Raw genomic sequence first — 25293 nt, 5'->3', positions numbered from 1 at the left:
GACCAGTCTCGCTGCAAGTTTCGCTGTCGGTGATGGTAAGATTCCTAGTAACAGAAGCTGCAAGGATCCAAAATTTACTACTGGCATTTCGAAACAGGCAGCAAGTGAAATCGTCCCAAACATACGTGAACTATTTGCGCTGTCCTGAAGGATGATTTTATGTAGGCAATTAAAGTACTGCACTCAATTTTGACAAGGTCCAGATAATATTTTGATAGTTTTAGACGGGTTTGAGACACAGGATATTGTTAGAAGTTATATACGTGGCCAGATTTAGTGCAGTTTTAAGTCGAGAATTTCAGTTTCCTGCCTGAAGTCTACGAGCAACTTTTGCCCCAGAAAATGAAATTCTTAGTATATCTGGAAGGTTTTCCTTGTAATACTGTGATTCTGATTTCTGCAAATCACTCTTCCTATGAACCACCCATTATATCTATAAGGAAAAGACGTGCAATAATACTAATGTTCTTGAAGGCACTGTTCCAAGACATTCCATTATCAGCATAACACAATATTCTAACGGCACTCTTCTTTACCACAGATAGGACCTACTTTTCTTTGCTACACTGTCACATCTAATCTTGGATTATGGCACGGGACAATACTGAGTGAAATTATGCTAGTAATTCCCCGGCACCAGTTCAAATAGATTTCGTTACTTTGTTTAGCTCTTTGCAGTAAACGGTCTGCGACAATTTTTTATTATTATGTATTATTTCATTGTTTGCCGTGGGGTCAGCAGCTCGTAATTTATTTGTTAAAGAATGATAAGCAGCTACCTTCTTATCCCTATCGCTATAGCCCCTACTTTTGATTTTCCACAAACATGCGTGATTCCTATGCATTTCGACAAATTCTACAATGAGCTGTCTAGAACACTGACGTTTATCTGCCATTTTAATATTCAATCTGCACACAAACTGACGAGAAACGCATGACTGAACAAACAACTGAATCGAACTCGTATTAGCGACGGACAGCTTGTCTGCGCAGAAGTGATTCGAACTCACAGGTTTCAGCTATTTCGCTAAAACCTCGAACTCCATCTTCCAGCTATGCGCACATCTGCAACCTGCGCAAATCTCCTGTATATGTGCAACGACCTGTCCGCGCAGCTGAAAGTGCACAGACCAGTGATCTCTATACGAATATGGAGATCACTGGCACAGACAAATTGTTGCACGTTGACGGGCCTTTAATCTTTGGTCTGAAATGTTTACAAAACAAAGCATGGGGCACACCGGCACAGTGTAGACTCGTAGAGCACAAATAGTTGTGCGGAGAAGCATTAACCAAATATCTTTAAAAAAATACTCCTTGTGGTTTTCATGTTGATTATTACGTAATGGCATTGGCTGCAATATGTAAAACTTTCGGCCGAATCTCATTTGGTACCCATAAATGGGTTAGTAAAAGTCAGTTTTTCCCCATAGCAGGTTAGTATTAATTATGATAGTATGCTAGTAATTATTGTACTTTTTCAGAACGAATTGTAAAGTTACATTTGATGACAAGAAACATAAACTAAGTAGTGTATTTGCCATATTGAAGCAGTGATTCTGTTGTTAGTTTCATTGCTACGTCTTTCGTAGTAACAAATGTTAGTGTAGAACTTCTCAGCTCTAGCTACATTAGTACGGAACGTTTTACGTAGCATCCATTTGTGTGCCTCCTAATTATTTGTGATAAACGTTTATTTGTGTAACTCGACTTGCATAGCCGATGCCTTTTTTATTGTGAACATTTACCTGGTTTATTTCCATTGAATGCGACGTGCAATACATGTCGTTTACAATGTTTACGAGTTTGTTGTAGGTATGCAACTACAACCTGAAGTACCTGACAGTATAAATTCAAGACTTTGAAATTCCCCTTAGCTGCATAGAAATTGATGGTTGTTGTAAAGTTTCATCACACAACATTAGTGTATATTAAACAGACACATGTTGTTGCAGGTGTATGTATCCTAACTATTTCCTTAGATAAATACCAATGTAATCAGGCAAATACTAGCTATCAGCAAGTGTTACACAACAGCTAGGCCTATTTAACATAATGGAGGAAACAACTGGTTTTACCAAAGTACAGATTTTAATTTTAATTTGTTATGTTACATATGGCTGGCACAGTCATTGCTAGTAGTAAGCAGTACACTCATATATTATATTATTATAGTATACAGATTAAGTAAGAGACTTCATTTGCATTCAGGAAAACTGGGTTCCAGTCACAGAGAACTTGTATGAGGGTGATGAGAAACCTCTTCACCCACGTATATTTATGGTTCACTGTGTAGTTTCTTGTGGTTGAACCCTCACTTGCTGAATACAAATACAGCGTCTCTGCTGAATGCAAATACTGTGTCTGTGGCTTCTGCAGATTAATTTCGAAAACATCAGAATGCTTTCCATCCCATCCCCACTTCAGTGTTAATAGGAATATTAACCATTATCATATGTTCCATTTAGGATGACAGCAGTCGGCAGAATCAGAGATTCTGTAGGTTCCACCCTCAACCTCTGCTAATAACTTACAAAAGAAGATGCAGTGGGTATATTTTTACTAGTGATTTTATATCATAATAGTTAGTTACATATCGTGAGAAGTTGAGGTTTTTGGGTGAGGGCAGACCACTGAGATTTACCAACAATGCGTAAACTACATCCTAGTTTTTAACCATGAACCTCGCATTAAATAAAACTTGCTGAATACACCATACAATTGGTATTGTTTGCTGGCCAGTGTGGCCGAGCGGTTCTAGGTGCTTCAGTCTGGAACTGTGCGACCGTTACGGTCGCAGGTTCGAATCCTGCCTCGGCCACGGATGTGTGTGATGTCCTTAGGTTAGTTTGGTTTAAGTAGTTCTAGTTTCTAGGGGACTGATGACCTCAGATGTTAAGTCCCATAGTGCTCAGAGCCAATTGGTATTGTTTTCTTTGGAACTACTGGATACCCAAAAACAACGTAACCAAAAAAAGCCAATTCAGTTGTAAAATTGTTGTCATTGTAGTCACTAAATCTTCATAGGTAAATTAAACTTGATAACATCCAGCAAACATGAAACACAATATCTGTAAAATTATAGCTAATTCATATTTAAAATTTGTATCGTTACTTTAAGTGAACCTAAACAAGCCAACCACAAAGTGGTGTTATCTTCAAAATAGCAAACCAGTTTTGACATAATGCTGGTATCATTATCTTCACTTAAAATATGTAGCTAAAATTGACTGCATGACAGCAACCAACCAGTAAGCAACAATGTTAACAAAATGTCCAGTTCTGGTGTAAAATTGGTATCATTGCCTTAATCAACGCTTATAACTAAACTGAACTCCACAATACTCACAAATCTCAAAACAGCAGTATAAGGAGACTTAGAACTGATATCATAAACTTCAGTTAACCTATATGGATGCAATGAACCATATGATACCCATCAGTCCTGTTTCTCACAAAATTCTAAGAGCTGAATAAATACATTACATAGCTAACATACCTTTCAGAATCATCATCATAAAAAATTAATCAAGACGTACCCAAAATAAAAATCGAAAATAAACACTATTTAATATGCAAACCAAAACACACACAAAAAATTAAATACATAGCCTATCTAATCACCCCAACCAAGCATCCATAATCCCCCCTCTCAACAAAAAAATCACTGAAATATCAAAACCCACCCTCCTCACCAACAAATATCTAGTTTCCTGTAATACCTATTGTGTAGACTAAAGTTAAAAGAACACTTTATTTGAAATAAATCATAACAAACACAAAAGACTTAAATGCACAAAACTCTCACTGTTCTTCCAACATCCTCATTCCTCAATTCATACAAAAAGAAAACTACATCCCCTCCGCAAAATTCTTATTAAAAGAGACTTTCCTACCACAAGTATACCGAGAGTAAACAGGCGGAAAAAATCAACTAGGGAACAACAAGCAGTGGAGAAGGCATGGGAGCGTAATAACTCCAACAAATAAACTAAGACTGAAGGCTGAGATGTAGTGAATTCAGAACTGTGAATTCAGAATTGTGTTAAAGTATAATGACTTTTCTGGAGACTAGAAATCTACTCTGTAGGAATCAGCATGGGTTTCGAAAAAGACGGTCATGTGAAACCCAGCTCGCGCTATTCGTCCACGAGACTCAGAGGGCCATAGACAAGGGTTCACAGGTAGATGCCGTGTTTCTTGACTTCCGCAAGGCGTTCGATACAGTTCCCCACCGTCGTTTAATGAACAAAGTAAGAGCATATGGACTATCAGACCAATTGTGTGATTGGATTAAGGAGTTCCTAGATAACAGGACGCAGCATGTCATTCTCAATGGAGAGAACTCTTCCGAAGTAAGAGTGATTTCAGGTGTGCCGCAGGGGAGTGTCATAGGACCGTTGCTATTCACAATATACATAAATGACCTTGTGGATGACATCGGAAGTTCACTGAGGCTTTTTGCAGATGATGCTGTGGTGTATCGAGAGGTTGTAACAATGGAAAATTGTACTGAAATGCAGGAGGATCTGCAGCGAATTGACGCATGGTGCAGGGAATGGCAATTGAATCTCAATGTAGACAAGTGTAATGTGCTGCAAATACACAGAAAGATAGATCCTTTATCATTTAGCTACAAAATAGCAGGTCAGGAACTGGAAGCAGTTAATACCATAAATTATCTGGGAGTACGCATTAGGAGTGATTTAAAATGGAATGATCATATAATGTTGATCGTTGGTAAAGCAGATGCCAGACTGAGATTCATTGGAAGAATCCTAAGGAAATGCAATCCGAAAACAAAGGAAGTAGGTTACAGTACGCTTGTTCGCTCACTGCTTGAATACTGCTCAGCAGTGTGGGATCCGTACCAGATAGGGTTGATAGAAGATATAGAGAAGATCCAACGGAGAGTAGCGCGCTTAGTTACAGGATCATTTAGTAATCGCGAAAGCGTTACGGAGATGATAGATAAACTCCAGTGGAAGACTCTGCAGGAGAGACGCTCAGGGGAGTGTTATGGGACCATTGCTTTTCACAATATATATAAATGACCTAGTAGATAGTGTCGGAAGTTCCATGCGGCTTTTCGCGGATGATGCTGTAGTATACAGAGAAGTTGCAGCATTAGAAAATTGTAGCGAAATGCAGGAAGATCTGCAGCGGATAGGCACTTGGTGCAGGGAGTGGCAACTGACCCTTAACATAGACAAATGTAATGTATTGCGAATACATAGAAAGAAGGATCCTTTATTGTATGATTATATGATAGCGGAACAAACACTGGTAGCAGTTACTTCTGTAAAATATCTGGGAGTATGCGTGCGGAACGATTTGAAGTGGAATGATCATATAAAATTAATTGTTGGTAAGGCGGGTACCAGGTTGAGATTCATTGGGAGAGTCCTTAGAAAATGTAGTCCATCAACAAAGGAGGTGGCTTACAAAACACTCGTTCGACCTATACTTGAGTATTGCTCATCAGTGTGGGATCCGTACCAGATCGGGTTGACGGAGGAGATAGAGAAGATCCAAAGAAGAGCGGCGCGTTTCGTCACAGGGTTATTTGGTAACCGTGATAGCGTTACGGAGATGTTTAGCAAACTCAAGTGGCAGACTCTGCAAGAGAGGCGCTCTGCATCGCGGTGTAGCTTGCTCGCCAGGTTTCGAGAGGGTGCGTTTCTGGATGAGGTATCGAATATATTGCTTCCCCCTACTTATACCTCCCGAGGAGATCACGAATGTAAAATTAGAGAGATTAGAGCGCGCACAGAGGCTTTCAGACAGTCGTTCTTCCCGCGAACCATACGCGACTGGAACAGGAAAGGGAGATAATGACAGTGGCACGTAAAGTGCCCTCCGCCACACACCGTTGGGTGGCTTGCGGAGTATAAATGTAGATGTAGATGTAGATGTAGCTCGGTACGGGCTTTTGTCAAAGTTTCGAGAACATACCTTCACCGAAGAGTCAAGCAGTATATTGCTCCCTCCTACGTATATCTCGCAAAGAGACCATGAGGATAAAATCAGAGAGATTAGAGCCCACACAGAAGCATACCGACAATCTTTCTTTCCACGAACAATACGAGACTGGAATAGAAGGGAGAACCGATAGAGGTACTCAAGGTACCCTCCGCCACACACCGTCAGGTGGCTTGCGGAGTATGGATGTAGATGTAGATGTAGATTAACATAGAGAATGATGTATAGCGATATCAATATAGTGGTGCAAGAAATCATGACTGACTACTGAGGCACTGAGCTGATGGTTTTAGGGGGCCACTGTGTGTGTTGATAGGTGCGATGACAGGCGTGTTCTTGTGGCAGCGATGTCAGTGCTCGCAGGTTGCAGCAGTTCCACATAGCGGCTGTCATCAAAGTTTGTGCTTATGGTGGTTTTTCAGTCTTGCCAGGTCAGCATGCTGGACAGTGCCCCATACTTTTGCAAAAATGGTATCATATTGTCATGTATTTCCTAGTTCAAAATCTATGGCAATAATACAGAAATCTCCAAATGCAAATTACAGATACATTGTGCCCATCAGTTTTCCAGAAATGGAAATTTACCAAAAGGGAATGCCACATCATTCAACGCCTACTTCAAAAGACAACTTTCAAATACACCATCAAAATATGATGTCATATGCCTTAACATCATTATGTCATCAGTCTAAGCTGACGCACTGTGTCGAGTGCTCCACTTGACCTGAGTTTGGTTGCATGTTGGTGAAATGAATGAATGAGATTTCAAGATAATAATTATAATTCTTGTTATAGCAATAACAGGAACTATAGTTTGTATTACAGGATGTTACAGTAATGGAGCGGGAATTCATAATGGTTTAAAGTGTTTTGGAACAGTGGTTTGATTTGCTTTTGGCATTTGTACTGTGTAAAATTTATTCTTGTTCTTTATAGCTTTTTTTTTGCAATAATTTTCCAGGTTCAACAACTGTCAAATTTTCATCTTCTGACACTAGGGCGAGGGCACTTACACAACCATCAGAAATAAAGCAAGAAGTTGTTGTCGATTCTACAGAAGCAGAAAATAAATCAACAAGAGGTGAGATTATCACTTCAGTACATGTATGTGCTGTATATTTGAATGATATATGCAGGAAGGGACAGTGAACATGGGGCATTGTGCAGAGATTTTGATGTAGAGCACTAACAGCCTTTTTAACGAGAGCTAATCAGATTGCTTCTGACTGAGACAAAGTCTCATATCAGATCTGTGTCTGTTGCTGCAACTGGGAGATTGGGATGCTCAAATCATGGTCTGCACCTGAGTAGGAAGGAGAATGAAAGATTAGCTGAGCATCTTGCAGAAAGTGCAATTGGGGGTGGGGGCTGCAAGCACACAAAACAAAATCCCTGTGATCACTGGAGTCATAGGGGCACTTTTTTGAGGTGGAGCCAGGTTACACACGACAGGCAATATAGAAGGAAACTAGAGCAAACAGAATCATTATGTAACAATTTCCAGAAAATATAATTAATTTGTTTCATTGGAACATGAAGGGGTTGTAAAGCAAGAACTTTCTAGTAAGCCTTGAAGTTGTGGAAACTTCTGAAATGATAAATGGCATGTGCCCCTCTGAACACCAGATAACCACAAGGATGGAGAAGTTAAATATCAGGGATTACAGAGTAGCATCATTTTGTGTAGAATTAACATGGAAAAAGGAGGAGTTGCAAATTATGTAAAAGTTGGACACAAAGTTAAAAAAAAAAAAAAAAAAAAAAAAAAAAAAATGAAGCAAATACTTTTTGCGTTAATCAGAACCTAGAAGCATGTGCTGGTTGGTTGTTACTGCAGATTACTTCTCTGATAATAGTAATAGTCTGCAGATCCCCTCCAGAAAACTTTCAGCTACTTATGAGAAATCTAGATACATTATTGAGCTATTTGTCAGACAAGAAGAAACAGTTAGTAGTTTGTGGTGATTTCAATGTAGTTTTCTTAAACGATACAGACAGGAAAAGTGAACTAGAATCATTATGTGGGTGTTTTGATATAATTTCACTAGTCAATTTTCCAATTCGTGCAGGAAGGTAGTAGAAAACTGAATGATGACATTTTTATAGGCAGTGCTTGAACTGAAACAATTAATCTGGACCCAGTGGTTAATGGACAATCTGATCATGATACACAGTTAATGTAAATAAACAGTATAGGACCTTACAGCCCTGAGACACATTCATACAAAGCAGAGAGGCCTATTAATGAGAACAGAATACAATGTTTTAAGAGTAAGCTAAAAGGGGTGGTGTGGGATAAAGTAGATGTAGAAAGAGGTGCTAAAATCAAATTCAATTTATTCCATAGTAAATTTGTATTGATATTTGAAATATGCTTTCCTAAAAAGTTATCCAGAAGGCCAATTACAAATAGTCATAGGTAACTAAAAGGACAGAACAAGTCAGGATCTGACATTTGGCGCAAACTAGAATATTATTTTAAGGGAAGCCATTAAAATGTCCTGACTAAAATTAATCATGCTGATAATAAGATTAAAACTGTATGGGATATTGTCAAATGAGAGACGGGACAGCCAAAACTTAATTGACAATGTTGTGACTGATAATTCACAAGTTGCAAGTACTTTTACCAACTACTTTCTAAGTGTAGTAGCAAAAATATGATTAAGCAGTTCATTTTGAGAAGCAAGAAAATATATTAAAAACTGTCATTCCACAAAACTTTAAACAACTAGAAGCAGCACCAACATCCTTCACTGAATTATAAAATTTCTAAGAAGTGAAAGTTAGGGTTTATATTCTTTATTAGTTGTTCAGCATCTGTACATGCAGTAAACTTTGTCAGTACCTTTAGTTATTTATATTACAAAATACACATTTACATTGTTGTATTAGACATTTCTAAAAATTCTCCTAAAGAATAAAATGGGTTAGCCAGCAAGAAGCAGTGCAGTGTTTACAGAGTTCGTTATGTATTTGGATTGCTGTATAGGCATGACTGTTGTTTGTTTTTGCTAGTTTGTTTCATGGTTAGAGCAGAATAGTAATTGTCATTGTATTATAATCATGTTTTTGATTTGTTACACTTAAATCTGGTTGTTCAGTACTTATGTAATTAACACTTTTTTGAATGTGTATAGTAACTGCAATTAAAATCTTATACTTCGTGAATGAAGACTTGCAGTGAGTTTTACCAATTGTTCTTGCCATTACCATAGTTGCCTTCTTCGGAATTACAAGAATTTTATTTATTTTTTGCTATTTCTTCAGAATATTAATTTGTATTTTAAAGTAGATCGAAAAAAGGCAAAATAGGCTGTCCTTACATATTTGAAGGTGACACATGACAATAGTCACTTTTCAAGTTTATTACTCTTGATAATCTGTTACTTGATCTACAAGGGAGTTCCACATTAATTTGTTTTCAAGTGTAATGTCTCAAAATGTTACATTTTGTTCTTCATTTTTGCAGTCTTGGCTTAACTGAACCACATATTCTGCATCTTATTTACATTTACTAGTAACCATTTGCACTGAACCAGGGTGCTGCTCTTTCTTTCACCAATTTGCTTCTTTTGACAAGGTCTTCAGATACCTAGTTTACAGACAGAAAAGCAGTATCATCTGTGTATGTGTATGTCTTTGCATCTGTATTATCTTGTGTGTCATTTATTTCTACTAGTAATAGAAGGGTACCTAATTTGGTCCCTGTGGCACTCCATGTTGAACATCAAGTGTGTTTGATAACTGACCTGAACTCACTGCCTGCTTTCTTTTATTGAGATATGATTCATTAGTTTCAGAGTTTTGCCACAAATTCTATAGTGTTGTAGTTTGCAGAGCAAAACATGATTCTCAACACAGTTGAAGATTGTACTTAGATCACAGTAGGTTAACTGTGAATGAGCATAGTCATCGAATGCTGATAAAATATATCTAAGAGCTTTACAGCATGCATGCATGATCTGTCTTTCGTAACAAAACTGTGATGTACTTAACATCTTGTTTGGTTCTAGGTGCTCATAAATTTGTTTACACATGATTCTCTCAAAGACTTCAGCTAGTACTGGGATTAATGTGGTATTGATGAACTTTCAAACGAAATTCCGAAAAGTTGTTCCAACAGGGGAGCCGGAATATTCTATTTCCTCAATGTTAATTTCAGCAAATACAATGAACATTTTTTTTTTAAACCATTGGACATATGACTCTGAAATCTGGACAATGTTTTCAATGAGCATTTCTCTACAAAGTTATAATGTCATGTTAAGAAATATTTACTGGTTTTTGTTTTACAGTTTTTTTTAATATTGCCAGTTTTTTTTCTCTAAAACTTTGCATTTTTTCTTCTATAACTCTACAATTACACAGTATTTTTTTACAATTTGTTGTAACATTGAAGGAAATGAAGTAAACAATATTATGTATAATTTTGAGCCCTCTACTGTTAATAGTTTTTGAGAAAATGTTCCTTAAGTATGAAAATTTGAAACTTGCAGGAAATGGCTCCCAGAGCTTTTTAATACACTCATGCTCCTTATGATAGATCATCAGCAGCCTCTTCTGTTTCTAGTGTTAGTTTTCTTTTGACAGGTCTCTTCTTCCTGTTTGCTGCATGTTGGAGACTTTTGTCTCTTCTTGCTGCACCTCTTAAGTCTTTCTTCATCAATTAGGTGCATTGTGGAAATGGTGCTGTGCCCTGGTTGGAAACCTAAACCTTTCAGCACTTCACATTTTGTGTTTCCAGCTTTATATGTTGCAACTGCATTATACATTCCAAAGTGCAATGCTTTTATCTGTACACACCCTGTTTTTGGAATCCTAATCCAAATTAAATTGTTCACACTTTCATTGGGACTCCGTGTTTTCCCAAGTAGGCACTCTTCCAATAAATTTGGCTGTGAGAAATCTCTGAATATGGGCTTAATTGCATCAGTTACAGCATTTGGCAAACTGTTTTTGTGGTCATATTCCTTCCCTGATTGGTACTTACACCATGAGTCATCACCTGTGGGACATACTGCATGTTGTGGGTGCTCATTTGTTGATGCAATATGAAAAAATAATACCCATACTGCTTTCCTCATATGCTAGGTGCTTCCTGTATTTTGCCTAATTCCACAACAATAATACCTCTGCAATCTGTCAATTGTTTCATCTGTCAATCTCCCTCTTCCTCCAAGGGTCTTACCATCACTAAGCTTCTGGAATCCTAATGTCTGCTTCAGTTTGTGCTTCTTCACATGTCCAGTGCATTCATGTTTTTTAATGTGAATTTCATTGCAATAAGGTTTTGAGTTCCTCCACAGTTTTGTATCCCTTAGGATCACTATCCCCTAGATAGTTAGTATATCGTACATTATACCACTCCTCTGACCTAGAAAAAATTCTTTTCAGTCCCTCTACTTCCATTGCTCCACTTGTGCCATGAAAATTGCTTCACAACCTTCATTATGTTGCTCCTTGGTATTGCCCTTACATCTACAATGTTTGGAGAGAATAGCATCATCAGTAACATTGCAACTGTCTCCACTGGTAGCTGTCACGACTCCATTTAAAGTTTTATGACCTCTAAGTTGCCGTGATTCATCTAAAGCAATGGTTAAATCTCTACAATTTCCATTATCAGTCACAGTCTCTTCAACTGCTTTCTTCATTGTTGCTTGTGCAACATCTTTAGCAGAAGATCCCACCAATAATCTAAACTTGGTTGGTGGTTTTGGCAAGTTCATAATTCCACATAACATTGTCCCTGTAGCACTGCCCTTTCGTGTCCAATGCAAGCCATACACCAGCCTAACATTTATGTCATACACCTTCTTCCCACTGTTAACCCTATGAGTAATACTATTAGAATTATAAAACAAAACCTCTCCACCAAATTTGCCACTCTTCAATAACATTTTACATGCCAAGCCAATGTGTGAAATTATTTTCAATTTGAGTCCTCTTTCTTTGCAAACTTGGCATAAAACATTATGTTTTAAAATATTAGACAGCAAGGAAATGTTAATTATTTAATTCACATCATTACTGTCACTTTCATAATTTTCAAATTTTTCTTTGCTGTCAAAAAGTTTCTTGCTGGAAGAAGTTTTCTCACACAGATTTGGAGTGTTTGGTGAAGCAGGCGGAACAACATCTCCCTTTGACACAACAAATGATTTTTTCTTCCATTCATTGCATCTTTTCTTATACACTCAATTGCTGAAATGTGGCATATTTATATCCACAAACCAAATACGTAACACAGATATGATGAAAATTCATCAAATATGCAAAATTGCTGAGCCAAGCAACAAACACATAGCAAACTTCACAAGTCAACAAACACAGCATGCCATTTTCGTTTACAGATATGAACATACACCTGTCACAGAGATCAAGGCCTATAATGTTGGAAAACAAAACAATGGCGAATTCCGCAAGAAACGCTGCCTAAAGACTGTGAGTGATGCCGTCAGAGATAACACACCAACTCACTATGGCCATTTATGGAGCACAGCGCATCAACTTTGAAACGATAAAAAACACACTTAGAAGAGTGAAACTTGATTGTTTTAACCAAAAAACTCCTAATAATTTTATAATGAAAAAACCCAAAAAACGTTAATTTTGCCATTTTCATCATTCTGGCTCCCCTTAATAAGCAGTGTCGTAAGCTATATATATATAGGCTTAAACATTCACCCAATGTCCTTACTGACATATTTTTCCAAAATATTCAAAAAAGTATTGTACTCAAGCAGTCTCACACTTACATAGAAACAATTGCAGCTTGGTTTCCAGAAGGGGTACTTGACTGAGAATGCTATTTATACATTCACTCAAAGAGTACAAGCTATAAATAATAAAATATCACAATTTGGTATTTCTTGTGACTGTTCCAAGGAATTTGATTGTGCAGATCATGTTACTCTCTTACAAAAAGTCACATTTTGTGGAATTGATGGCTTTACACATGGTTGGTTTCAATCATACTTGACAAACAGAATGCAAAAGGTTGTGCTGAATAATTCAGACAGTGTTGGAAAGGTAGAAAATTCAGTGACTGGGGTAAAATCATAAAGGGAGTCAATTTTTGGCCCAGTCCTGTTCCTTGTATATATGACTGACATTCCACTTAACATTCAGCGAGAAAAACTGGTACTTCTCACGCACAATACTAGTGTCATAACAAATCCCATTAGAAGGAAAGCAACAGAAGAGTTAGTAAGTGATATTTTCCAAAGAATTATTAAGTGGCTTTCTGTAAATGGACCTTCACTAAAATTTAAAAAAAAATACAACCAATTCTGCACAACAAATAGTCACATCAGTAATTGATGTAACACATGAGCAGGAGGCAGAAGTAGGGTAGAATGTTCCAAATTTTTTGTGTACATGTGATAAAAACTTGGACTGGAAAAGAATATTACTGAGCGTCTCAAACAATTATGTTCATCTGCTTTAGCTCATCGTATAATTTCTAATCTGGGAAACAAACATATCAGCCTCTTGACATACTTTGCATATTTCCACTCAGAAATGTCGTAAGAGAGAATTTTCTGGGGTAACTAGCCACTTACAAAGTGTTGAGTGTGCAAAGCGAGCAGTAAGAATAGGTGTTCATCCAGGGATGTTACGTTGGTATGTCTTCAAGGAGCCATACATTTAACTGTGTGGTCACAATATTTTGTATTCGCTAATGAAATTTGTCATAAATAATCTATCACAATTTGAGAAGAACAGCAAGATCCACACCTACACTATTAGAGGGAAAAATAACTTTTGTTACCCTTATTAAAGCTACCTCTTAGAAAGGCGTTCAATATACAGCAACAAAAATCATTTATCATTGACCCAATAACATAAAATATCTGATAGGTAGGAAAGCAAATTTTAAATCTAGTCTGACACGTTCCACATCATTACGAAATGTTGTATTCATGATCTATGGAACAAGTATTAATTGCCGAGTTTGGAACTCATCCGGTGGCTGGAGAATTGTACACCCCTACCGCAACTGTAGTGGACATGGCATTCTCATATCCTTGATTGATGGCACATCAGTAAACAGATAACACAATTAGATGTGAATATAATTTGCAAACTGGATTTCAGTTTTCATTGATAGTTTCTCTAAAACAAATTGTCCACAGTTACTGTTCACTGAAATTTACAACTCATTTGATATCCGTAATTATTACCAGTTGCTTTATGATAGTGTAAGTGCCAACAATGGAGATAAAACTGGATTAATAATCACAGTGTTTAATGCTTATGTTAAGCAGTGTGTAAACCTGATTTTGCTTCGAAAAATCTGACCTGATTGCATAAATGGATCAAAGACTTAAACAAAGTAACAAATACCCACAAAACTTGAACTCATACGAGGGCAGTTCAATAAGTAATGCAACACATTTTTTTTCTTGGCCAATTTTGGTTGAAAAAACCGGAAATTTCTTGTGGAATATTTTCAAACATTCCCGCTTCGTCTCGTATAGTTTCATTGACTTCCAACAGGTGGCAGCGCTGTACGGAGCTGTTAAAGTGGCGTCTGTAACGTATGTGCGTTGCAAACAACGGGCAGTGATCGAGTTTCTTTTGGCGGAAAACCAGGGCATCTCAGATATTCATAGGCGCTTGCAGAATGTCTACGGTGATCTGGCAGTGGACAAAAGCACGGTGAGTCGTTGGGCAAAGCGTGTGTCATCATCGCCGCAAGGTCAAGCAAGACTGCCTGATCTCCCGTGTGCGGGCCGGCCGTGCACAGCTGTGACTCCTGCAATGGCGGAGCGTGCTACCACACTCGTTCAAGATGATCGACGGATCACCATCAAACAACTCAGTGCTCAACTTGACATCTCTGTTGGTAGTGCTGTCACAATTGTTCACCAGTTGGGATATTCAAAGGTTTGTTCCCGCTGGGTCCCTCGTTGTCTAACCGAACACCATAAAGAGCAAAGGAGAACCATCTGTGCGGAATTGCTTGCTCGTCATGTGGCTGAGGGTGACAATTTCTTGTCAAAGATTGTTACAGGCGATGAAACATGGGTTCATCACTTCGAACCTGAAACAAAACGGCAATCAATGGAGTGGCGCCATACCCACTCCCCTACCAAGAAAAAGTTTAAAGCCATACCCTCAGCCGGTAAAGTCATGGTTACAGTCTTCTGGGACGCTGAAGGGGTTATTCTGTTCGATATCCTTCCCCATGGTCAAACGATCAACTCTGAAGTGTATTGTGCTACTCTTCAGAAATTGAAGAAACGACTTCCTGTTCGTAGGCACAAATATCTGAACGAACTTCTCCTTCTTCATGACAACGCAAGACCTCACACAAGTCTTCGCACCCGAGAGGAGCTCACAAAACTTCAGTGGACTGTTCTTCCTCATGCACCCTACAGCCCCGATCTCGCACCGTCGGATTTCCATATGTTTGGCCCAATGAAGGACGCAATCCGTGGGAGGCACTACGCGGATGATGAAGAAGTTATTGATGCAGTACGACGTTGGCTCCGACATCGACCAGTGGAATGGTACCGTGCAGGCATACAGGCCCTCATTTCAAGGTGGCGTAAGGCCGTAACATTGAATGGAGATTACGTTGAAAAATAGTGTTGTGTAGCTAAAAGATTGGGGAATAACCTGGTGTATTTCAATGCTGAATAAAACAACCCGTTTCAGAAAAAAATGTGTTGCATTACTTATTGAACTGCCCTCGTAAAACTGTGGAAGAAAAGCTGTCCTAAAGATTTACTGGACAGGGTGGCCATAAAGTCCCGTTACCTTCCGTTAATAAACAACTAGAATAAATAATATGAACAACAGTTTCTTACAGGAGTTTTCTTGAGATATGAACCATGTAGAGCTGCTCGTGAGAGGCACAGCACTATTACTGATGAAGATCTATGAGACTGGACCCTCCAAATTGACAATTGAGATGCACATTGCTGATTTCAAGTCTACTTTGACATGGTTAAGCAGAGTCAAAAAATCATACAGTATAGGAAGTCACAAAACAACAAATTTTACTTCAAGTAAAAGTGTAGAGGGATGCCATTAATTTGTAGTTGATGTGAAGAAGAAGCTTGCTGTTATCCCCACATTGGGTGTTTCTAATGCTAATCAGTCAGATTTCTTGAAAGAACCATGAGCAAACTGCACTTTATCATTTCGAGGTGAAAAAAGACAGAATCTTTTGTGCAGTTGATTAATGCAGTGGCACATTCATATACAACAATGACAGTGATAAGTATGAATGGATTACTGTTTCCGCAGCTGTAGATCTATCTTCAGGGGTCTTAGGGTATATTAGCACCAAAAATAAAAAAGGACTGTTTAGTGGGAAAAAATCTTATAATCAACCTATCAAAATCTGAGAAAATACAAAAGAAGAATTTTTCACATTTCAAAACAGTTTATAACTAGTTGGAGAAATGAATTCATTGCTTAACTGGACTCTTGGCCTGGACATAACGATGCCTCTGTTTCTCTGGAGGATGATGAAAACACTATTGATACAATTCAGATTTCAGCCAGAACAACCAATGCAACACACAATAAAGAAGTTTTTCGACTGTGGAAAGTATTTTCAAGAAAATTTTTGGACAGTTTAATTTCCAGTAGCTCCGTGTCATTTGAAGTTAATCTGGAGAACAGAAATCTTAAATTTCAGTCATTTGTGCATTATCATTCTACATTGCCACATTTTACAAATTATTTTAAGTATGCTCAGTATGCAGTACGATGAGTGGAGCAACAGCCAGGACCATGTCTCGCTCCACTGCAATTTTGTCTAAATAAAACTAGTAATTACTGTAACATGCCTGAGAGCATTAATTTTGCTTTTGTTAGATGTCCTTGGCGTATGAAAAATGTTTGTTTTCATCATTCAGGTGATACTTCTCTTTATTGTGATGACTATAGGGAATAAACAAGGAATTGTTTCATTGCTACTAAAATGTACCCCTGACCCCAATTTAGGACATCATAGCAATTGTGATGACTGGTCTAGAAAAGACAGCCCCGAGAAAAAGGGTTATTATAGCAGGAGACCTAAACTGCAGACTAGATGAGCAAGATTACAGAAGTAGGGAACTACTTCAGATGATAGCTGAAGAGGGATTCACACTGGTTAACAAGAGAGAAAACAGCACATACTTCACACACAATGGTAGCAGCACCATAGACATAATCCTTTACAAAGGCAACAATCTCGAAATAATGGACCACAAGGTGATGTATTCCACTGCAGAGACACCTATAAAGAAACACTGTCCAGTGACAACTATCTTCAAAATGAAAGAACCTAAATGTACACAACAGAAAACAAAGCACACGAGAAGAACCTCCAGAAAGATAGTCAAGAATTAAATATTCGAAAATGGAGACAAGCTTACCGTCTTTGAAAACAAAATACAGGAAAAGGACCTAGATGCTGCAGTAACAGCGCTAGGAGACACAAATAAAGCCGCAACCACCACAACCAGTGAGAGAAATGCAAAGATATGGTTCAATCAACAGTGCTACACAAAGAGAAGAGAGTCTTATTAGCTCTCCACGTGGCCAAACGCACACAAAAACAGGACGACCTGATCACATATAGCAGACTCAGTAAAGAATACAAGAACCTCCTAATCAAAAAACGAGACAGTTTCACAGAACTCGAGGCTAGAAGAATGGTGGAAGAAGCAAAAGAAAATCCCTACATAGCTCTAAAGCCACAACAGTCACAGAAAATGGGGAAAATAGGTATGCCAGTCTGGGAAGACCACTTCACCAACATCCTAAATCAACCAAGAGTCAACGAAGCTCACGAAACAACAAGACAATACAAAGACATCAGAAGATTCACGGCAGAGGAAATTACAAACACTATATCAACACGGGAGAATAAGAAGGCAGCAGAGCCGGATGGGATATTCAATGAACACATCAAGGCGGCCCCAGAGGTTTTAATTCCAGCAATCACAGACGTGATGAACTTAGTCTGCACACAGGATGAATCCCGAAGCGATGAAGAACCTAGATTGTCAGAATGCTGTACAAGGAGAAAGGAGAACCACATGACCCAAACTTGCACCAGGGAATTGCACTAGAGAACAACATCCTCGAAATACTGACAAGCCTAATGAATATAAGACTAACAGAAGAAATCAATAACAGGATCCCAGAGGAAAAATTTGGATTCAGGAAAGGCCAAAGCATCCCACACACAGTCAAAAACCTCATAGATAACATAGAGGAGAAAATAAGACTCCTGAAAGGAAAATTCCACACAGTTCTTGTCGATTTCACAAAGGCATTTGACAATCTCAACAGCACCATAACATGCGCCAAACTAGAACAGATGGTGGAACAAAACTATGAACTAAGTGAACACACAACGTCCTGAGCAAAAACACCATCATAATGTCAGACAATGTAACAACCTCACAAGAAATTACACAGACAAATGGGGTGTTACAAGGAGACGCCCTCAGTCCCCTTCTTTTCAATGTAGCCACACACAACGTGGTCCTAGCAATAAGAATTTTAGTTCCGTTCCTCAAGATCTTTATATACATGCAGACGACATGGTGGTGGGATCACATGATGCAAATGAACTACAGGAAGGAGTAAATGCTTGTGGAACATGGGCTGAACACAATGGACTGCAGATAAACACAGAAAAGACTGTACATATGGCCTTCAGGAAAGGAGGATGCCTATCCATGAAGTACAAAATATACCTCAAACAAGAACCTCTACAAACTACGAACAGCTTCAAATATCTGGGCGTAACGGTTCAGACAACAGCACCCTCATACAGAACACAATACAATGAGCAGGAGCCGCAACCAAAGCCATCTCTGACATCAAGTCACTAGGCAAACTATCCCTGGATACAGCCATTGCCCTCTTCAAAGGCACAATCATTCCCATTCTAACATATGGAATAGAGATAACATTGGGAAAGCTAAGCTATGGAGACCTACTATGAATGGAAAAAGTGAAAGCCAGATTCCCAAAGGGAGCCCTCGGAATTTCCAAGTACACCAAGTCAAGACTAGTTAGTGTATGAACTCGCGAGAGAAACCTTTCTAGTAGAGGACCTGAGATGGAAATTTAACTTACCCTACACAGACAACTGGAAGAAACTGTGGCTAGAGAGGGAGAAGAAAAGAAGGAGATATGGCCAGAGTTCTACTCTTCAGAGGTCATGATGAACAGAACCTGGACTGGCACAAACCAGGAGCTGAGACACTTCATAAATTCCATGGCTGCCATCACATAATCTGCAGGGTGAAGACATACCACGACCCACACTCTATATGCATATGTGAGCTCTGTGGAAAACATTGTGACCGATACCACGTACTAATGTGTAGAAACCGTCTGAAATCAATCATAGACCTCTGTGTTAAACAATGTGCGTTATCTTAATATGCACAACTTGTGCTCAATAAAGTTTATTATTATAAAATGTACATTATTCAAAAATCATCATAAGAACTGTGCTGCAGAATTACTATAAAATGATGTGTGTGTAAGAAATACTCATTTCAGTAACATAAAGTCGAGATTGATGGAAGTCATCTGTAATATAACATCAAATATTTCCTCGATTTATTTTCCTCTTCTGGTCACCTTTGTAAGAATTATGTATGCAATAATTTAGTTGTCGATTCGAACTGCCTCTTACTCAAAACATTAATGATACGTGGCATTTTTTGTATGGTTTAGATTCATCAAATTTGCTTGTGTTACTCCAGATATTAGCACTAAGCGGCGCTATCCTCTCTTCTCATGGCCGGTCACGTGTAGGCTGGAAGGATTGTACAAACTGCTGTCCTGTCATAAGTGGTTCTTCATGCAACAGAAATGAGTAACTTCAACAGATTTTATAAAATATGTGCACTGTGTCTTAGCAGCTAAAATTTGGCAGTGCATTTGTTTCACAAAAAATTTCAGCTCAGGTTTTGACACGTCAGATTGGACATAGCATTATAATATATTGTCGTGTGGCTAGGGCCTTTCGCCTGGCGTAGGTCTTTCGAGTTGACGCCACTTCAGCGACCTGCGCGTCGATGGGGATGAAAGGATGATGATTAGGACAACACCCAGTCCCTGAGCGGAGAAAATCTCTGACCCAGTCGAGAATTGAACCCAGGCCCTAAGGATTGACATTCTGTCACGCTGACCACTCAGTTATTGGGGGCGGACGACATTCCATTCATAGACATTGATAAACCAAAACAGTATGATAATTGCTTACTGACTGTGTTGTTCCTCCTTTGGAACTCAATACAGCTGCTATTCTGCATAGCATGGATTCGACAAGTCCTTGGTAGGTTTCTGGAGGTATGTGTGTGGGATTAGTGGTTTGTAGGTGCAGAGCTGGTGGCCAATAGCACTCCAGATATGTACCACCGAGTCAGATCAGGCGAATTTTGTGACCATGGTATGAGCCTGTCTTCATGCTTGAGATTAATACCAGAAGTCTCATGAAGCCCAGGTAGGTGTCCCTCATAGCATAATACTGCTTCCATCATCCTTCGCCCACTGCATAGTGTATGTTTCAAGCAGTGGTTTGCCCGCATAACCTATTTTACACAGGGAGTAAGTCTTTGACCTCTCCATTCTGCGATGAGGCATGGACGTCTGACACCTCGTTGCCTGCTTGTGGTTTCACTGCCCTTCAACAACTTGCCACAGACGTTTACATTGGTAGCATGCATACAGCAGACCAGTTTCGCAGCTTACAAAATGCTTGTTCCTAGGTGCCGGGTAATATGTAACCATCTGGCCTTTGTCAAATTCGCTTATATCAGCGGAGTTCCCCATGTGCAACCAATATTGTCACTAGGATGATTCCTCATTCATCTCTGACCCGCTCATATGCTTTCCTTGCCATGTGTGTTCCTGCAGCACCACCAGACAACATTCAAATTAACATTGGGCATTGGTCATAATGACCTATTTTTTATTGGCTTCTGTCTCGGGTTGTTCGGCTGACATTTGTTTAACAATTTTCCTGAAGGTTTGCCAGCATGAATGGCTGGTATTGTTGAAAAGTTCACCCTCCATTGCTGGTTGCAGTGGCATTTGCTGCAGTCCAAGAATCCAGGATCTGTTTAGCTTGAGGTTTTCTTCATTCTTGTTGAAGCTATTTTCTTGTTTGTGAACTTTTGTGGCTTCCCTGAACAAGTGTGACAGCTCTTTCCCGTAGAAAGAAGCTTCATATCGTGGTCAGTCTCTCACAATACATGCTTCACTAAGTTTGACTTATCTACTGGCCCCAATCTGCAACATCTTTTGTGTACATTGATACTAGCATTGCTGGATTCTCCAGTCATTCCAGCATAGACTTTTCCCCATGTACATAGTATGCTGTATATTCGCGACATTGTGAGTGGGTCTCTTTTGCCTGTTGCTCATCTGAGAGTGTCTTTGATTTTCTCGTTTGGTTTGCACAGTATATGGCCACTTCTGTCCATCATTTTGGGGATGTATGGCAGAAAAGCTGTACCTGACATTTCTTCTCCCAACATGTCACTTCTCCAAGTGCCAGGTTTTGTGACATTTCCTACACAACTGGTGGAGTATACATTGCCCGTCAGATGGCATTCCAGGTGTTGCATCTCATGTCTGAGCTACTGCAGCTCATATATTCGCCTTGCAAGTATCGGTCAGTTTTCAGTACTTTCTGTGTCCCGGATTCCCACCATTCCTTGTAACTGGCACATCTAGTAAGAGTAGCTGTTGGTCCTTTTCTGCTTCCACAGTAAATTTTATGTTGGCATGGAGACTGTTCAGATGTCTTAGGAAGTCACCTAACTGTTCCTCAGCATGGATCCACCTGAACGTGTCACTGCTGTACCTGTACCACATTTTAGGTTTATAGTGTGCCAAGTCCAGTGCCTGTCTTTTAAAATCTTCATAAAGACATTGACAACCAGGGGGATCAGTGGACTGTCCATGGTGATGCCTTCCAGCTTTTCTTAGAAATTGTGATTCCACATAAAGTAGCTTGTTATAAGACATGCATGAAAGGGCTTGTTGATATCCTGTGGGAAAATGGAACTGATACACTGCAGCATTTCATTGAGTGGCACTTTGATAAACAAATATTTCTTTTTGTCTGCTTCATTTACTGCATTTTTATATTTTCTCCTTTTACCAATTGAATTCAATATCTCCTCTGTTATCCAAGGATTTTTACTAGCCCTTGTCTTTTTATCTACTTGATTCTCTGCTTTCACTATTTCATATCTCAAAGCTACCCATTCTTCTTCTACTGTATTTCTTTCCCCCATTCTTGTCGATCGTTTCCTAATGCTCTCTCTGAATCTCTCTACAACCTCTTCTTCTTTCAGTTTGTCCAGGTCCCATCTCCTTAAATTCCCACCTTTTTGCGGTTTTGTCAGTTTTAATCTACAGTTTGTAACCAATAGATTCCTGTCAGTCCACATCTGCCCTTGGAACTGTCTTACAATTTAAAACTGTTTCCTAAATCTCTGTCTAATCATTATATAATCTATATGAAACCTTCCAATGTCTCCAGGCCTCTTCCACGTATACAACCTTCTTTCATGAGTCCTAAACCAAGTGTTAGCTATGATTAAGTTATTCTCTGTGCAAAATTCTACCAGGCGGCTTCCTCTTTCATTCCTTACCCCAATTCCTTATTCACCTACTACTTTTCCTTCTCTTCCTTTTCCTGTTATCGAATTCCAGTCACCCATGACTATTAAATTTTCATCCCCCTTAACTATCTGAATGATTTCTTTTATCTCATCATACATTTATTCAATCTCTTTGTCATCTGCCCAACTAGTTGGCATATAAACTTGTACTACTGTGGTAGGCGTGGGATTCATGTCTATCTTGGCTGCAACGATGCGTTCACTATGGTGTTTGTAGCAGCTTACCCGCACTCCTATTTTTTATTCGTTATTAAACCTACTCCTGCATTACCCCTATTTGATTTTGTGTTTGTAACCCTGTATTCACCTGACCAAAAGTCTTGTTTCACCTGCCACTGAACTTTACTAATTCCCACTATATCTAACTTTAACCTATCCATTTTCCTTTTTAAATTGTCTAACCTACCTACCAAATTAAGGGATCTGACATTCCACACTCCGATCTGTAGAATGCCAGATTTGTTTTTCCTGAAAATGATGTCCTCCTGAGTAGTCCCCACCCAGAGATTTGAATGGGGAACTATTTTACTTCCGGAATATTTTACCCAAGAGGACGCCATGATCATTTAACCATACAGTAAAACTGCATGCCCTCAGGAAAAATTATGGCTGTAGTTTCCCCTTGCTTTCAGCCATTAGCAGTACCAGCACAGCAAGGCTATTTTGGTTAATGTTACAAGGCCAGATCAGTCAATCATCCAAACTGTTGTCCCTGCAACTATTGAAAAGGTTGCTGCCCATCTTCAGGAAGCACACATTTGTCTGGCCTCTCAACAGATACCCCTCTGTTGTGCTTGCACCTATGGTATGGCTATCTGTATCGCTGAGGCATGCAAGTCTCGCCACCAACGGCAAGGTCCATGGTTCATGAGGGGGATGTTTTAGTATTTACAAAATATTTTAGTTTTCTTCGCTGTTTCATTCAGAATACCTAGAATATAAGTAAATTATCCAACAATACAGTGGCAACAGTGAGCAGTAACGCAGAGCAGTTGCTCCTCATTGTTGCAACTTGGCGCATGTACATTCCAGTCCGCCACTGGTTATGTTGTGTCACTCAGGCAGTCTTTGTCTGTGAAACACATTTTCGAACATGTATCGTCAGTGTGGGCTTTCTGATGAAGTGTTACATCTTTTAGAGAATTCTGAAGTTGAATCGGAAATTAACTTCACTGATAAAGATGACGATTATGTACCTGACACAATTGAAGATGAAGACACTGTGAAAAGGGGCAATTAATGGAAGAGGATTCAGATGCTGATGTACGTCAATCATTACCTCTTTCACCATAGCAGGTACAGTTGGAAGCATCTACAAAGATGATTGCAAGGGATGGAACCATGTGGGAGATCGTAAATTATTTATGTTCTGGAAGGCGGTCAGCTGTGAATGTTCTGAAGGAGAGAGGAGGTCCCACTGCTTATGCTTGCCAACGAGTAGACAGCTCTGTCGTCAGTGCCTTCTGTCTTATTTTTGATGAAGCAATGCTGCGTCTCAATAATAAATATACACAATCAGATACTCAATGAGTACTAAAAAACAATGACTGGACTGTGTCACTTGAGGAACTGGAGAAACTGGTAGCCATCATGTATGTTCGGGGAATATTGTGCACAAAAGGTATGTCTGTGGATGATCTCTGGTCTCATTCTTGGGGTTCTGCTTTTATGAAGGACATTGTGCCAAGGGACAGATTCAGGAGCTTCTCAGATTTCACCGTTTTGATGAAAAATCAACCCAGGCTGAACACCTGTCAGCCAACAAATTCGCTCTTGTATCTGAAATTTGGGGAAAGTTCAATGAAAACAGTATTTGCGCTTACCACCCTGGAGAAAATATAACCATTGACGAGCAACTGTTAACAAGCAAAGCAAGATGAAGGTTTACTCAATTCATGTCCAACAAACCAGACAAATAACGCCTGAAATTCTGGTTGGTTGTTGATGTGATGACAAAGTGTATATGTAATGCTTTCCCATACCTTGACAAAGAGGACATGCATAGAGAGAACCGAGCGAGGTGGCGCAGTGGTTAGCACACTGGACTTGCATTCGGGAGGACGACACTTCAATCCCGCATCCGGCCTTCCTGATTTAGGTTTTCCATTATTTCCCTAAATTTTTCCAGGCAAATGCCAGGATGGTTCCTTCGAAAGGGCATGGCCGACTTCCTTCCCTGTCCTTCCCTAATCTGATGGGACTGATGATCTTGCTGTCTGGCCTCGTTCCCCAAACAGCCCCTATAGAGAGAAACAACCACGTGGAGAGAACGTTGTTCTGCATCTCGTAGAGCCATTTGTAAATCAAGGAAGAAATGTGACCACAGACAACTTCTTTACATCTCCTCAACTAGCTAAAAAACTCAAAGAAAAGAAAACTTCATTAGCTGGTACAGTGGACATGATCCGCCATAAAATCCCCAATGAAGTAAGGAAGCCGAATGCTGAAATACACTCCACCACAATATTGCACAATAGCGGCAACACAGACTGTACCTGAACTGTATACCAAGGAAAGAAGAATATAGATGCCATTCTTTTGAGTACGGTGCACACTGAAATAGCAATAAACAAGGAAAGAAAGAAAAAAACCTGAAACCGTAACATTCTACAATGCAACAGAGTACGGGGTGGAAGTC

General features: G+C 39.2%; 1 protein-coding gene across 1 annotated transcript in view; it reads left to right on the top strand.

The window, feature by feature from the left end:
- The first annotated feature begins 1108 nt into the window (after positions 1-1108).
- The window catches only part of LOC126175287 (39S ribosomal protein L21, mitochondrial), a 33956-nt gene continuing 9771 nt past the window's right edge, over positions 1109-25293 (top strand). The window contains exons 1-2 of the mRNA XM_049921951.1: positions 1109-1436; positions 6944-7063. Coding sequence (XP_049777908.1) covers positions 1346-1436; positions 6944-7063 — 211 coding nt within the window. The 5' untranslated portion in view covers positions 1109-1345. The remainder of the gene's footprint in view (positions 1437-6943; positions 7064-25293) is intronic.

The sequence above is a fragment of the Schistocerca cancellata genome, chromosome 3 (genome assembly GCF_023864275.1).
Source record: "Schistocerca cancellata isolate TAMUIC-IGC-003103 chromosome 3, iqSchCanc2.1, whole genome shotgun sequence".
Lineage (NCBI taxonomy): Eukaryota > Metazoa > Arthropoda > Insecta > Orthoptera > Acrididae > Schistocerca > Schistocerca cancellata.
The sequence above is the reverse complement of the archived record's forward strand: the minus strand, read 5'-3'. Positions and strand labels throughout refer to the sequence as shown.